Source organism: Aptenodytes patagonicus, chromosome 5, assembly GCF_965638725.1.
Source record: "Aptenodytes patagonicus chromosome 5, bAptPat1.pri.cur, whole genome shotgun sequence".
In the NCBI taxonomy this organism is placed as follows: Eukaryota; Metazoa; Chordata; class Aves; order Sphenisciformes; family Spheniscidae; genus Aptenodytes; species Aptenodytes patagonicus.
Window position 1 is genome coordinate 42,747,572 of NC_134953.1, and position 13,639 is coordinate 42,761,210.

At 42.6% G+C, this 13,639-nt stretch overlaps 1 protein-coding gene across 2 annotated transcripts in view; it reads right to left on the bottom strand.

Annotated features, from left to right (window-relative positions):
* Positions 1–74: 74 nt before the first annotated feature.
* CHUK (component of inhibitor of nuclear factor kappa B kinase complex) overlaps positions 75–13,639 on the bottom strand; it is a 32,118-nt gene continuing 18,553 nt past the window's right edge. Inside the window, exons 13-21 of one of the 2 annotated variants that reach the window (XM_076339536.1) lie at positions 13,099–13,250; positions 12,015–12,076; positions 9,234–9,343; positions 7,031–7,080; positions 6,183–6,279; positions 5,176–5,323; positions 4,185–4,321; positions 2,586–2,685; positions 75–622 (exon numbers count right to left, since the gene is read on the bottom strand). In XM_076339536.1, the coding sequence (XP_076195651.1) occupies positions 596–622; positions 2,586–2,685; positions 4,185–4,321; positions 5,176–5,323; positions 6,183–6,279; positions 7,031–7,080; positions 9,234–9,343; positions 12,015–12,076; positions 13,099–13,250 (883 nt within the window). In that variant the 3' untranslated portion in view covers positions 75–595. The remainder of the gene's footprint in view (positions 623–2,585; positions 2,686–4,184; positions 4,322–5,175; positions 5,324–6,182; positions 6,280–7,030; positions 7,081–9,233; positions 9,344–12,014; positions 12,077–13,098; positions 13,251–13,639) is intronic. The other variant, XM_076339537.1, reaches the window with a different exon arrangement.

The window sequence follows — 13,639 nt, forward strand, 5'->3', positions numbered from 1 at the left end:
GGAGGCGCCGCCCTGTTGCCCGGCAACGGCGTGAGGGCGAGGACCCACCAGCCCGCAGGGAGGGAGCACCGAGAGCCTCTCCACAGCATTTATTGCAGTTAATTCTATTTAAAATATATATAATCTATACATTCATATTACACACGTGAGCAGTCGTGACAAGCGGCGGGAGGGCCGGGGGGACAGCAGGGCCCCGGCCCTGAGGCAGCCGCCACCCTTTGCTCTCGCCCTTCTTTCCAGGAAAGGTTCTGCAGGGACACGGCCCTCAGCGCCGGCTCCCGCGGGATATGTATGGCTGGCTGCCCCCACGAGTGCCCACCACAGGTGAAGGCAGCGGGCGCTGTAGGTGTGTCTCCAACAAGCAGGTTACTTGTTTAGTTGAAAGCCGAAGTAGGCAACAGCCTGTAAAATGCTGTTTGTTACTGCCAATGGTGTATCTGCTACTGACCATCACCTTTGTGATCAACTCCACTAAGGTTTACAAAACACAAGGTGATTGATCAACCAGTCCCCTCCAGCTCGTCACATTGAAGGCTGCCAAGCCACCTCTCAGCATGCAGGCACTTTGCAGATGGCAGCATGTCAGCTCCTGTGGCTATTTCAGCCAGCTCCAATCAAAACTCTGAAAGAAGAAGCAAGAAAACAACTGAAGTGCGGGAAACAGCTACTGAATGTACATTTCCAGGGTGGTGACCAAAGGACACTCACTATCCAGCATCTCTCTCTTCTCAAAGAATCATGTTGATCTAACAGCTGAAAAGCAATCTCACAATTTTATGACTCAGTTTGCCCCCGATACAAAATCCCCCATGCTTACGGCAGTGCTCAGGCATGTCACAGACTGTACTCGCTTTGGAAATTACATTTTGTGCCTGCACAAAACCTACCGTCGGAGTTCCTAGTGCACCATGGGACACACTGGTAGTGCAAGAACACAAATGAAAAAGAAAGAAAGGCTTCAAGTCAAATGTATGCAAGAATAGAGAAAAGGTTCTTATAGTTATTCATTCTTTTTCCCCGTTTTTTCCCAAGTGAATTGAAGATGACAAATCCCATTTTCTGCTGCTTTCCTGTTGCCTAACAGGATGATTCCCTGATGCAAGGGAACAGGGAAAGAAACCAAACATAATGAAACAGGTGCTGATCTGCAGAGCGTGATTCCACAACAATGAATAATCTTTCTGGGCCAAAACATGCCAGAGACAGATGCTGCAGCCTGGAATGAGATATGGGAGATGACGGAGACATGGATGATTAACAGTTAAGAAGCCAGTCACACGGCTTCTTGCTCGTCTCCAGCCACAGCAAGGAGACAAGACAGGAGAGAAGATTGTATTACACAACTGATACCAACCCTGTCAGAACTGAACAAAGACAAACTAAGCATTCATTGACCAATGGTTGAAGACCAGGGTATGCATAATTAAGGCTGTTTTCCCCACTAACATAATTACTTTGCCTTAATCAGTAGCTAATTTCATTTCCCCATATTGCTCAATCCCTTGCTATTACACTGTCATCTGCAACTCCCACTAATTAGTTTTCATTTCACCATCCCAAATAACTTAGTAACTCCAGTAAATTCTCAGTTCACTGTTTACTATTATTCATAAACATTAGAACATTAAAATGTTTATGAATTATAAGAGCTCCATTTCATCAACCACCTCCATTTCCCTAACCCTCTGTTCCTTGTTATTTCAGCAGTTACAATTGGTAAACAGCTTCAACATTTTTATGCCATGAGAATGGAAGTTATCCCTAAGGAGACCTTTAAGAAGCTTTTTGAAAATCCAAGTTACAGCATATTAGTGGATCTTCGACTTCTTTACAGGACTGCAATAAATTTGTAAGACAATCTCATGCTAACAGAAGCTGTATTGACTGTTCTCCATTATAAACAGATCAATCTACATGCCTAATTGTCCTTTTCTCATTATATTTATACAGGTGCTTCTATGATACAGCCTCTAAAATCAGCTGAGAGCCTCTTCTAGAAGACTGGTATTCTGTGGTGCTCTTCATTCTTCTGGTAACCGGGCTCTTTTGAGCAGTAACTTACTGGCCTCAATTAGTAGTTCAGGAACAGAGTTTCAGATTGTGTCAAAACGTCTGGGTGATCATCATTTACTTTTGTCATTTCTTGCTATTTCAAATACCAATTTGTGCAAAGAGCCTTCTTAGGACTCTCTAAAGCCCCACTTCTGCCATAAGGAGAGCTTCAGTTAATGATCAGGAAAGGGCTCTGGAAATGGAGAACCCTGCCCACTCCAGTGCAGGGAAACAAACCAGGACTCTCCAGTTGAGAATACAATCAGCATTCAGAGCAAGCTCTACTAGCCAGGGGGCCCCATGGAACAGCCCACTCCGCCACGCAGACCACTCAGCTGACACTAGCACCAAGTGCTACCTTCCATAAGGACCGGCATGTTAGCGGAGTCCAGGAGGGATGACAGACATCCCCTGCCAGCCACAGCAATTCACATCATCATAAATGGCCTTATTTAAGGAGTTCTCCATACCCCAAGAGGACCCTGCTGTGGCTCTTAAAAATCAGGTCCTCAGAGATACATCAACAGACTTACCATCATGCTGTTGTTCTGCTCCTGTCTCGCCTCCTGCAAAATACTGCTAAAGAGTTCAAGGTAATTCAGATTCTCTTCTATCACATGGGCAAAATTTTCCCTGCAGGGAAGGGAAGGCATAAGATGACAGATTTAAAACACAAAGTAACACCAACATTAAAAGGCTCTGCACTGGGGAAAAAAAACCCCAAAAACCAAACAAGCCATAAAACTGATTTATAGGAGTTCTCTGCAATTGTAGGCACTACCTTGTAGGGCACAAAAACATGCCTTGAGGTGGCATCCTGCAGATCCCCACCCTGGAAGTGTGGATTTCCTCTCCTTCCCTACAGAGGAACTGCACAAACCACACTGAAACTCAGCCTTAACAGAACCTAGGAAGTGAGCTGAGTATGAGGGGCCTGGAGTCACTGCCCACTCCCCATAAGGTTTACATCTCTTGACTCTTTGTACAGTGCCTCGTACAGTGAAGTCATGGTTCGAAGAGGAGCTCTGAGGCGATCCAAAGGCACCCTGCTCAGGAAAGCACCTATTACAAGGCGATCACCCCACATTACTCAGAGGCAAAAATTGCCCCGCACCAGCAGACAGAAAAGAGGAAGCAGACAAGGTTGCTCAGGGTTTCAGAAAAATCAACTAACTTCCAGCAAAAGCCTGCTTAGAAGATGTGTATCTTCAGAACCTAGGTATTTCCCTGACCACCCAAAAATGGCCAAATGGTTTGATGCCAATGTTCACAACCCCTGCCCCAGCCCCCACAAAACCAGCACTGCTGTGGATTGAGGGCTGAGCAGTCTTTGAGGGGCGTCTTCCCTTCTGTTAGGCTGACTGGAAGTAAAATTGCTAATGAAGCGAAGAGAAAAACCCCTTGGCTCCTGACAACTCTCTTACTACTGAGCTAGGACTGGCTGAGAGAGGGGCCTTAATAACCAAATCCAACCCCAAGACAGAATAACACAACATGCAAGAAATGAATAGCACAGTGCTAGCTGATGGAGATCACAAGCTTTAGCTGAGAGTGGTATGTGGAACTTGCTCAGGACGAGAGAGTGGAGGTTTGTGAATAAAGAGTTCAACCTAATTCCTGATTTTTTAGAGCATTAGTAACATATGAGCTACTGAAACGTTTTTTTGGAAGGATAAAAAAAATCCCAGATATTGAACCAGATGGATTGCTTAGTACTGACCCCGACTTCAGACCTCCATTTGAATTAAGACTTCTTAAAATCACTGAAGCTGTAAGAAGCACTAAATATGGCCTGATTTACCTGAGACTTGCACCAGAATTTGGGCATGAAAAGAAACCGCATTTTGGCTCAAAATCTCATTGCTGCATTTTGCTGTGATATGACCAGAGGTAAGTTACTAGAACTCCAGTCATGAGTTGAACAACACTGCCTTCAGAGACAGTCTAGTATGCCAAAACTTTCCCTGCCCAGCATATCCAAAAACCACCACATGGGATGTGGTGAAGACATGCTCCTCAGCCCCCCTCAGCACTGGAGAGTCCAGTGGCAGAGGACAAGATTTCAGAGTGTATGCATACAAAATGGCTACACTGACTTCTCTGCAGTGGCCTCCTTTCCCAACAGCTCTTACCCATCTTCAGGAGTTGCCACAGATGACAGAGGGTGAGGTACATTCCCTGAGGAGCTCTGTGAAAGCCACGTGGCTGCCGGAGTTGAGGCTGTCCCTTCTAGGCTGGAGCTTACCAGCGATCGAGAAGAGCTCTGAGTCTAGAAAAAAGAAATTAATCTGCTGTGATGGACAAAGGAAGGATTTAGTCAGGCTTAATTATTTTGTATGCAAGACTTGCAATTAAACATAAGCACTGTAACATATACATACAATCTAGGCCATGCCTGTGGCTGGCAAGTCAGCTGATTCAACCCTCCACAGGTCTGCTAATAGCTGGTACCAAATGTCTCTGCATGACAAAAGTCACCCGTGTTGTACATGGCATGTCTTCTACACTGAAGAATTAGGAGGTGGTGCCATGTCCTAAACTGTGAGTCATGCACAGCAGCAACTCTCCTGACAGGGGGAAGACATACATGTTTCCTATGCTGACCTTGAAGGTAGGCATGTGGAAATCAGGAGATCACTTCAGCTGTACGGTCACTATAATTGATGCAGAAAAAGCAGTGTAGTCTTAAAACACCTTAAACTAACCTGGGAAGCACCTATTTTGCTTTTGCAGCACTAAAATAATGATAGGTTTAATACATCAGGTTGCAGTTCACCAGTCCCAGTGTATGCCCTCCAACAGCGGCCAACACTAGATGTTCAGGGAATGTAAGAACATGGCGCATGGCATGGTATGGCATGTCTACCACACTCCAGCCACTGCGTATGCAGTTTGATGACCTACTGGGACCAAGGAGTCTTCTACTGGGCTTCTTTTCCATGAATTTGTCTACACCCTTTCTAAACCTGTGTCAACTTTTAGCATCTCAAACTTCCCTTCTCTACAGTAAAATCAACCATTGTGTGGAAGTTATCCCTTTATGCTCTCTTCAGAGTTTCATTTGATGTCCCCTGGCTCCTGCACTGGAAGGAAGAGCAAACGAGTAGTCCAAAAGCTACTTACGCAAGCGATTTTCAGTAAATGCCATATCTCCCTTTGTCTTTTGCCCTGCATCTGCATCACTGAGTTGTCAGCTTCCTTGATGTTATTTAGAGCCACTTCAATCTTTGGAAGCAAGTCAATGATCTTCTGCTTACAGCCCAAGAGCTTGCTATAATAAAAACCAAACACAAAGTTACCTTCCAGCATGTGTGGCAGTATGTTTTGGCAAAACCAAAAGCCTCACCTTGGGATTCAAGAAAAATTCTGTGAGAACACCCCTTTCTCTTAGCACAGCACTGTGATAGCTGCAGGTACAAAACCTGCAAGACTGGAGGGACCCCTGGACTTTTCCAAGTCCAGTTAAGACTCAAAAAAGGAGGCAAATGACACTACTATTAATACCCACAATATAAGCTCTTCTTATTTGAAATGCAAAAATTAATGACAATGGACAGCACAGCAACTCAACCATGGTATTTTATTAATCTTCTCTGGTCTCTGTTGGTCTCTGTGGGCTGACCATACCATAGCTAACAACTTACTTTATGCGATCTATTAAGCTTAAACCACAACGACAATAAAACTAAATCATGCTTTACTGACTACTGACATCTGCATAATGACATTTTTTCTGAGCTACCTGAAGAATGAATGAATTAATGAACAAATCACTGTGGTATCTTCTCAGTCGTTACACTATTTCTTTTTTCCCTTAAGATTTTAATCCCAACCTAAACACTAGCAGAATTTGTCTCATTTTAAAGTGAATTCCTGGATGCTAACAGTGCAAGCCATTGCATTCTCCTCCCCTTCCCTATTAGCTGTACACATTAGCTATACGTTTTAAAAGAGTAAGTGGAAATTCAACACAGACACAAAGGAGCAGAATTAATATTGCTATGAGAAACGTATACCTGTGGATGGAGCTTTTGGGCTCTGATCTCCATGGTTTTCCCTCTCCTTTCCTGCTACAAAGCTACAAATGCTGCAAGTTGCATTTGTTTGGGGTTTTTTTCTGCATAAAGTACCTGAGATGGCCAAACAGCTCCTTGAGAACTCGGTCTTGGCTCTGTACTGTCTGCACAATGATCTTCACCATGTCCGTGCTGTCACTGTAGGCATGATCTGGAAGGGCCATCAATCACCACATTAGTAAAATGCTCTTCAGCGAGGAGCCACTCTGGACACAAACGCCCAGAGTCAAGGAAAGGTTTGACTTAATGAGTGCAGCCAAACAAACTGAAACAATGAAACATCTTAAAATCTGTCACAATCTCTCATTAGGCACAGCTTTTCCTTAATGTCTCTTCTCTCTGCAGTAACGTATACAATTCCAGCCACCCTTGCTGTCTAGATACTGGCTTCAATAGCAACTGCAGGTAGTTGCCAAATGCGAAAGTGACTAAATCTTTCTGCTCAGCAGTTACAATGTTCAGAACATAATAATCCCCAAACGTGGGGCTCCATCCACTATAATTAGGAGAGAAGAGGAGCAGGAGAAAAGAGACTGCCCTTGGGTTGGTGTGACAACAGAGGAACAGCAGTTCTTCCCACGTCTGGGGGGAGTAAAGCAATAGTACTGGGGGCAGGAAAAAAGGTAGAGAGTGTCAGAAGGCAGACACGTGTTCAGGGCAGTTGCTCCAAGACTGAAAACCAAAAGACAAGTCCAGGGCTGAGGAACAGGACTACAGGAATTTGGGAGAGCTCTAGGCTCAGCAAAAAGAAGAAATCAGCTTAAGGTATGCTCTTGAGTCTGGTTAACTTTAATACAATCATTTGCCTTCTCCTAGTAAACAGTATTCTCTGGGTTTGAGTTCAGAAAAATTAGTCATGGGGTATGAGTGTGAAATAGTCTTTGAACCATCTCCTTCCATACCTGGAGGTCTTGTTTTTAATTGCTTGTACAGGTCTATGGCTCTCTGTTCCCTTTAAAAAGAAGAAAATGATTCATACATGTATCAACAAGCAGGTGACTCAAGAAAAAAAGCATTACAATTAAATTATGCCTTGCTGAACCTCATTCGTTGGAGCTGCCACCTTCTTCTATAGCTAGTATACAAGTATGACATTTGGAACACAGGGATGGTCTTTCTGTGATGGAAACCAACTCCTCCTTAAAAGCTGTCTCTCTTTCCTCTGATTATGCATTTTCTTCTCAGATAACCATACCAATTGGAGGTTATTTTCAGTTTCAAATTTTCACGTGGCTCAGCTGTGTTTTCTTTCTGTGGTATCCTTAATTAAGAAACTTCATTTTTGTAACTATAGGTACTTCTGCACAACTGCCTGAGAAATTCTTGTTCCTGTTCTGCATTTTTTGCCTGAATTTTACAGTGATATTCTGCAAATGGAAAGAGACAGCTGCATCACAAACAAGAGGACAGTGTCTCTTCTTCCCATTAAATAAATGTTACTTCTTTCAAGTATTTCAAACGCAGCCAAACACTGAAGCTTCCACCCTTGAACAAATCTTCACTGTTCTAAATCAAAAGTCTGTCAGAAACAAGTAGCAGTTAGCCATTTCTAACTCTGCTTTTGGGCCCTCACCAGGCCTCTTCTTCCCCTTAGCTACTCTTAGATCAGCCCAATACTGTTTCAAGAGATCATGCAAGCTGCTTCTGCTTATGTAAGTCAGCATTTCTAGTGTGCTGGATAGTTATCCATCTCAAAACTCCTCCATCAGCCAAGGATACAGGGAGAGGTACTCTTTACTCCTGCTGCACTAGGAAAAAAAGAACATTAGCATCCAGCACCATCAGGTAAATTTGAGACATCACCCAGGATCCACGTGTGTCTTGTGGCTGTGTACATCAAACCTGAAGCTAGTGCTCTGCAGTATGCTTTGCTCTAGCCCCAAAAACTAAAGAGCAGGAGTCTCAATCTGTTCTCCACTTCACTCCTCATTAAAAGGAGTAGCTTTAGACCAGAATAATCAACAGTTTAGGGCACACTTTAAGCACCTGCAAATAGCTGATACAGCCTTGGGTTTGCAGTGGTGAAAGTGCTTAAAAACAATGTTTTATGGGGCAGGTTCATGATTAGTTTAAGCTGCTCTGAATGTGGGCTACTGCTGCAAGAGGTGGCTTCTCCCTTGCACCACTTCCTCCCCTGTGCACCCGTTCTGCTGCTTCTGCAACTACACATGGATGAAAAGCAACTTAGCTGATCTAGCTCTGGAAAGAGGGAGGGGGGAGAACATGCCACGAACAGGCATGTTTCTTCCCAGAATACTGAGTCATTTAGAAGAGCTCTTACTAACAACAGATTTAGTGGCTATTTAATCTTGGTGGCTATGTGATCCCTCTCTTTTATAATTGTCACTTGTGCTCTCAGCAACAGCCCAAACTACAATAATTGCTTCCTACATCTTCTTAAGATCAGTAATACCACTTAGCTCTTTCACATGTTTTCATACTTTTTAAAAAAATAAATATTCAACTTTCCAAACATTCAAGTATCCATGAGTTGTTAATTATCCTTGCTTTGAAAACACATTGAAGATATTTAACAGGATTTTACAATGGTTTCGTAATTTTCTCACTCAACACTATAAAATTCACTCTTTTCCAATGCAAAAAGAAATCCTCTGCATTTTTCAGTTGAGACCAAGATATGTATCTTAGGCCCATCCTCTTCTAAGATGAAGTTTCATAGTCAGCGACAGAGAAGCGTCCTGTCCTCCCCAGCTGTGTTTTCCATGTTTCCCCAGGTCTAGTCATTGTGCGGCTGCAGGGTAAGTTAGGTAAGTTAGATGAGTTTACTCCTGTGACTGAATGTTAATCTTTCTTGCACAGCTAGCTTTCAGACAGAGCAGTGTCCTATTCTAACTTATAATGCTACCAAGTGATCGTTAGAACTTCAAGAGGAATGAGGAATGTACAGCCACAAGTGGTGGGATCTTCCCTTTTACCACCAAATGGTCTTAAACCAATTGCAAACTACTCTGTACTCACAGTTTGCAAATAGCGAAGAGTGCATTTCAAAAGCGCTGATGGAATCACCAAAGAAAAAAAACCCTCAGACACTGAAATACACAAAATCCATCTATGTGCAATAAAAATAATAAGCAAAGAACTTACAAGCTCTCCATGACTTCTCCTTGGCGCCTTGCGTACGGACTCTTCTGAAGCTCTACAATCTCTGTGTGCAGAGCCATGATCTGCTCATCCAGGTATCCAATATCTTCAGCCTAATGGGGAAATACAGTTACAAATCAAACAGTTACAAATCAAACTGAAGGAGGAGTGCAATAAAGTAGATAAAGATCCCCAGAATACTTGTTTGGATTATGGGCTCAATCCATGCAGAGTTTAGGAGAAAAAAGCTCTTTGACATGACTCCTGCTACAATAATTGAGGATACTGTTATTATCTTCTCAGTGGATACCACCACCTAGATCCAAATCTCTGACAACCACACTGGACAAGAAAAATCAGTGTCTTCATAAATCGTATCTCTTTGAGATGCACGCTGCACACACATACTCTCTGGCTCTACATACGTTCCAGCAGTGAAGATTTTTTTTCCTCCTACTCTTACAGTATGGACAGAGGGTGCTTTCACATTTCACCCTCCCATATGCATTTTGGTCTGACATTTCTCCGGTATTTCACATCTTCCTCAAAGCAATATAAAAGATACCAATCTTATGCCAAGCTCCCACAGTTAAGTTAGTTGAGGGAGCCAACAACAAAATTTCTGAGCGTGAGGAGTAGGTACGTGGAGATCTCCAGCACGGTTAAGAAAGCACTGGTCACTGTAATGGGTCTTAGCGCCATGGACTGTGGGCACTGATCTGCCTTCCTGAGAAAGTATTTTGAGATATTTCAGCTCTTCCTTTCTGACCTGGGGCTGTAGGACCTGCAAATTGAACATTTTCAAGAACATACCCCTTGCTGAAGCTGCAGAAGCATTTGGTATGAGGCTATATAAATGGGATGTGACCCCTTGACCCAAAAGGGATGTCTGTAGGTCTTGCAGGTAACAAATAAACCAAGAAGAAGAAGCAGCGAGAAGCCAGAGAGAAGCAAGAATCAAAGGAGAATCAGATTGTGAGAAAAATGTGAAGTAAACCCTGTTTCCAAAAGAAATGTCTTTATCTGGAGCACCATGACTGACCACACAGCATAATTGTGTCTCTTGAATTCACAGAAGTTAAGCTGCCCGTTAGATAGACTGAGATACGACTGTGTATTACAGAGTAAAACATTTTCCATTCCTGATAAATGGACACAGTGTGACTATATACGTGGACTGCACAGCTTGAAGACAGAACATAATTCTGATGGTCTGCAAAGTAAATATTTATTGAGGATCCTGGTTTTCTGGAAACAGCCACTGACAGCTTTGAATTATTCTGCTGTAGGCAGCCTCCCTTTTATCTTTGTTGCTTCCTAACAGGGAGCAACAAGATCCCAAAATTTAAAGAGGTAAACAGAGGTGAATTCGGATGCGAATCCCAGTTCCCCTGATCTCCATCATATGAGCAAGCAGAATCAAGGCTCCAACAATCTTTTGACTTAGATGAAGATAGATAATGGATCCCAGAACCTGAACTACCCAGTCTATTCCTTCATAGGGGAAAAAAATAGGTAATGTAATTTATTGTTTGTGTTTCTAATGGTGTCTGGGATTTTTATGTATTAATCACTGTGCTCTGCATTACTATGAGAGCCAATACAAGAACTGCCTGCAGGGGAGAGCAGAAATGCGAGACATCAGCCCAGCAAACAATGTGACAGTCCTGGTCAGCAGAACATGCAATGCTCTTGGCACTCCTGCAGTTAGCTACTATAAGGGAGCACAAAAAAGAGAGTACTTTTTGAGATTAAAATATCTCAAATATTTTTGAGACCTTTTGAGACATATCAGACCTCTACTCTGAGAAATACATTACAAATGTGCTGACTTTTGCTTGCATTCCTTCTGAATGTCCCCACTTCTGAATGCTCCCCTCTGAATGCCTCCCCCCTCCCAAGCTTTATTCAGTACATCCAGTAGAAGAGAAGAAGAAACAGCTTTTGACAATAAACTATGATCATCCTAACTCTGTCCCTGGTTTTCACACCTAAAAGCTTATTCCTTCCCTATAAAGGTCTGGACAGAACTGTAGGCAGAACTACTCTCTGTCAAGAAAGCCTCTGTCTCCTCATCCATTTTCAGTGGAGGTAAAATTAAAATGCTCATTCCCAGAAGACAGAGATCAGAATTCTAAGCAGTAGATAAATTTCAACTAGGCTTTCTTGCAGAACTGACTCTCCAAGAAACAGAAAGCCATTATTGTCAGCTCAACTGTCTATAAACCACAAGTGAAAAACATCTGTTAACTATTAGGACTACTGCTCAGAGTAAGAACTGGCTCTAGCTCTGCTCTAAATTTCTTATGGATGACTCTCATTAAAAACTAATTTGCATATTTACTTGCAGAATACCAGAAATTTATGTCTGTACTCCTAAATAAAGTACTGCAATTTTGAAATCAGTGCATAGTAAGTGATCAGTATTATTTTCAGCTTTAGCAATGGAAATTTTTGTGTGCAGTAAATCCAACCAGGAAGACTCTTGTCTATAGCAACACCATTTCTTTTGGGCAATAAATAACATATCTCTGTAATCTACTTTCCTATATAGACAACTGAGTCTAGTGACATTTGCACTGGTTTTGTTCAAATCACTAGATTCAAACAACCTGGTGACTGGGGACTGTTTCTTTTTTAATGCATCTGCAATGATATTCTCATTCCCACAGCAGGAAGGATATGAAACACACTGAAGGGACAGGGCAGTGGCACGTACGACACTAAGTTCCTGTCATGATCTCCTTCACAGAGAGATAATGAAGCTTCTTTAATATCCCCTACCTGTGCGCACTGAGAAGCCTTCTCTTCCATCTCCTTCCAGGCTTTGAGCATCTTTTCTGAAGCTTAAGAGGGTTGTTAATTTATAAAAAGATATAGACACAAAAATAAAGCATGACCTGAACTTTACATACATCAGTTGAATTTGAACACAAAGAGCATGATGCTGAACCTTCAAGCAGGCGTCATGACCCAGAGATCACAGAGAGACAGCAAAGTTGCAACTTAACAACTCCATGCTTGACCTTAACTCACATACAAACCATTTGGTAGGATTTCACTGTTTGCAATCACCAGCCTAAAATGAGTTTGAGTCTTTAAACTCCACCATTAAGCTCAATAACTGCCACTTTTGATTAAACACAGACTGTCCAAAACCAGTTCACCATGTCTTTCCATTTTCCATCATCATCCTTCAGTCCAGTCATAATTTTTGACTCAAGTTTCGGTTTTTAGCCATATATCGAAACTATGCATAAATCTTGCTATTCTCACCTGAATAGTATTTGTAAGATCCAGACATTTCTGTGACATTAAAACTGTAGCTGGTGCTTTTTCACCTCATCTCTCATCCTGACTCATGCTACCAAGCACAGCAAGATCACTCCCTTAGTGCTATTCAAAACAGTGTTTCTGCAGTCACCACGCCTGTTTGTTCTGCCATGGATGGTTAGTGGCCCTTCCACTGTATATCAAGTGCGGCAACTCTGCCCTCCACTTTAAGCCCAGTGACAACTCCAAATGGATCAGACTCTGAATGAATAAATAGCAAACATTTACATCACCAGTACTATTAATACTCCAATTTTCTTAGCTTGGTGTTCTCAGTGGGGAACAGCTGACCACCTGTTTCACTGTCACTGAAGGTCTCCAAAAACATTTTTTTTATCCTCCTGCCTTTGCTTCTGCCAAACTCTACTCCTGCATCTGCCCCAGCTAAAATACACCCATAAGGATGCTGAGGAACACAATGGCAGCTCCTGCATTAATTCTCTTTTAAGCTAGTTCTTACCCACAGTCCTTCATAGTCAGTCTGATCCTTTATAGGATCAGACAAGACACCCAGGCAAGTATTACACATACATACATATGCCATAAGCCATCTGGTCACTGTATCTCTCCAGGTCGAGGCGAATGCTTTGATGAAAGAATTCCAGTTTTGCTTTCAGTTGCTGAGATGCTGACACCATATTGTTTTTCATTTTGATTAGGTTGGCATTGTACCGAAGAAGACTGAGCCTAACAAATGAAACAAGAACAGCACACCTTAGTTGAAAAGCGTATCTGGACTATGTGGCCAGTGCTGTCACATTACCTGAAGGGAATGCATAGCTAGCAAAAAATTTTGTAAGACCCTTGGAACAGGGAGTCTCGGTGGGATCATAGACTCCATCTCACATCCTCAGAAGCTGCAGGTCCTCAGCAAGCAAAAGAGAAAGTCCTTCCTCATTTCCCAGTTTTTTTGTCAAGCTCAGTTAAACAGTCTTTGCAGCGTAGAGTATTTCTTATCATTTACAGGGTCCTGCAGTGCATGTTGCCCCTGGTGAATGCTGGCACCTTTTTTATCACTTGAGATATATAACACTGCCCATTCTGTGATTCAATCACAGGACAAAACCCTACAAATA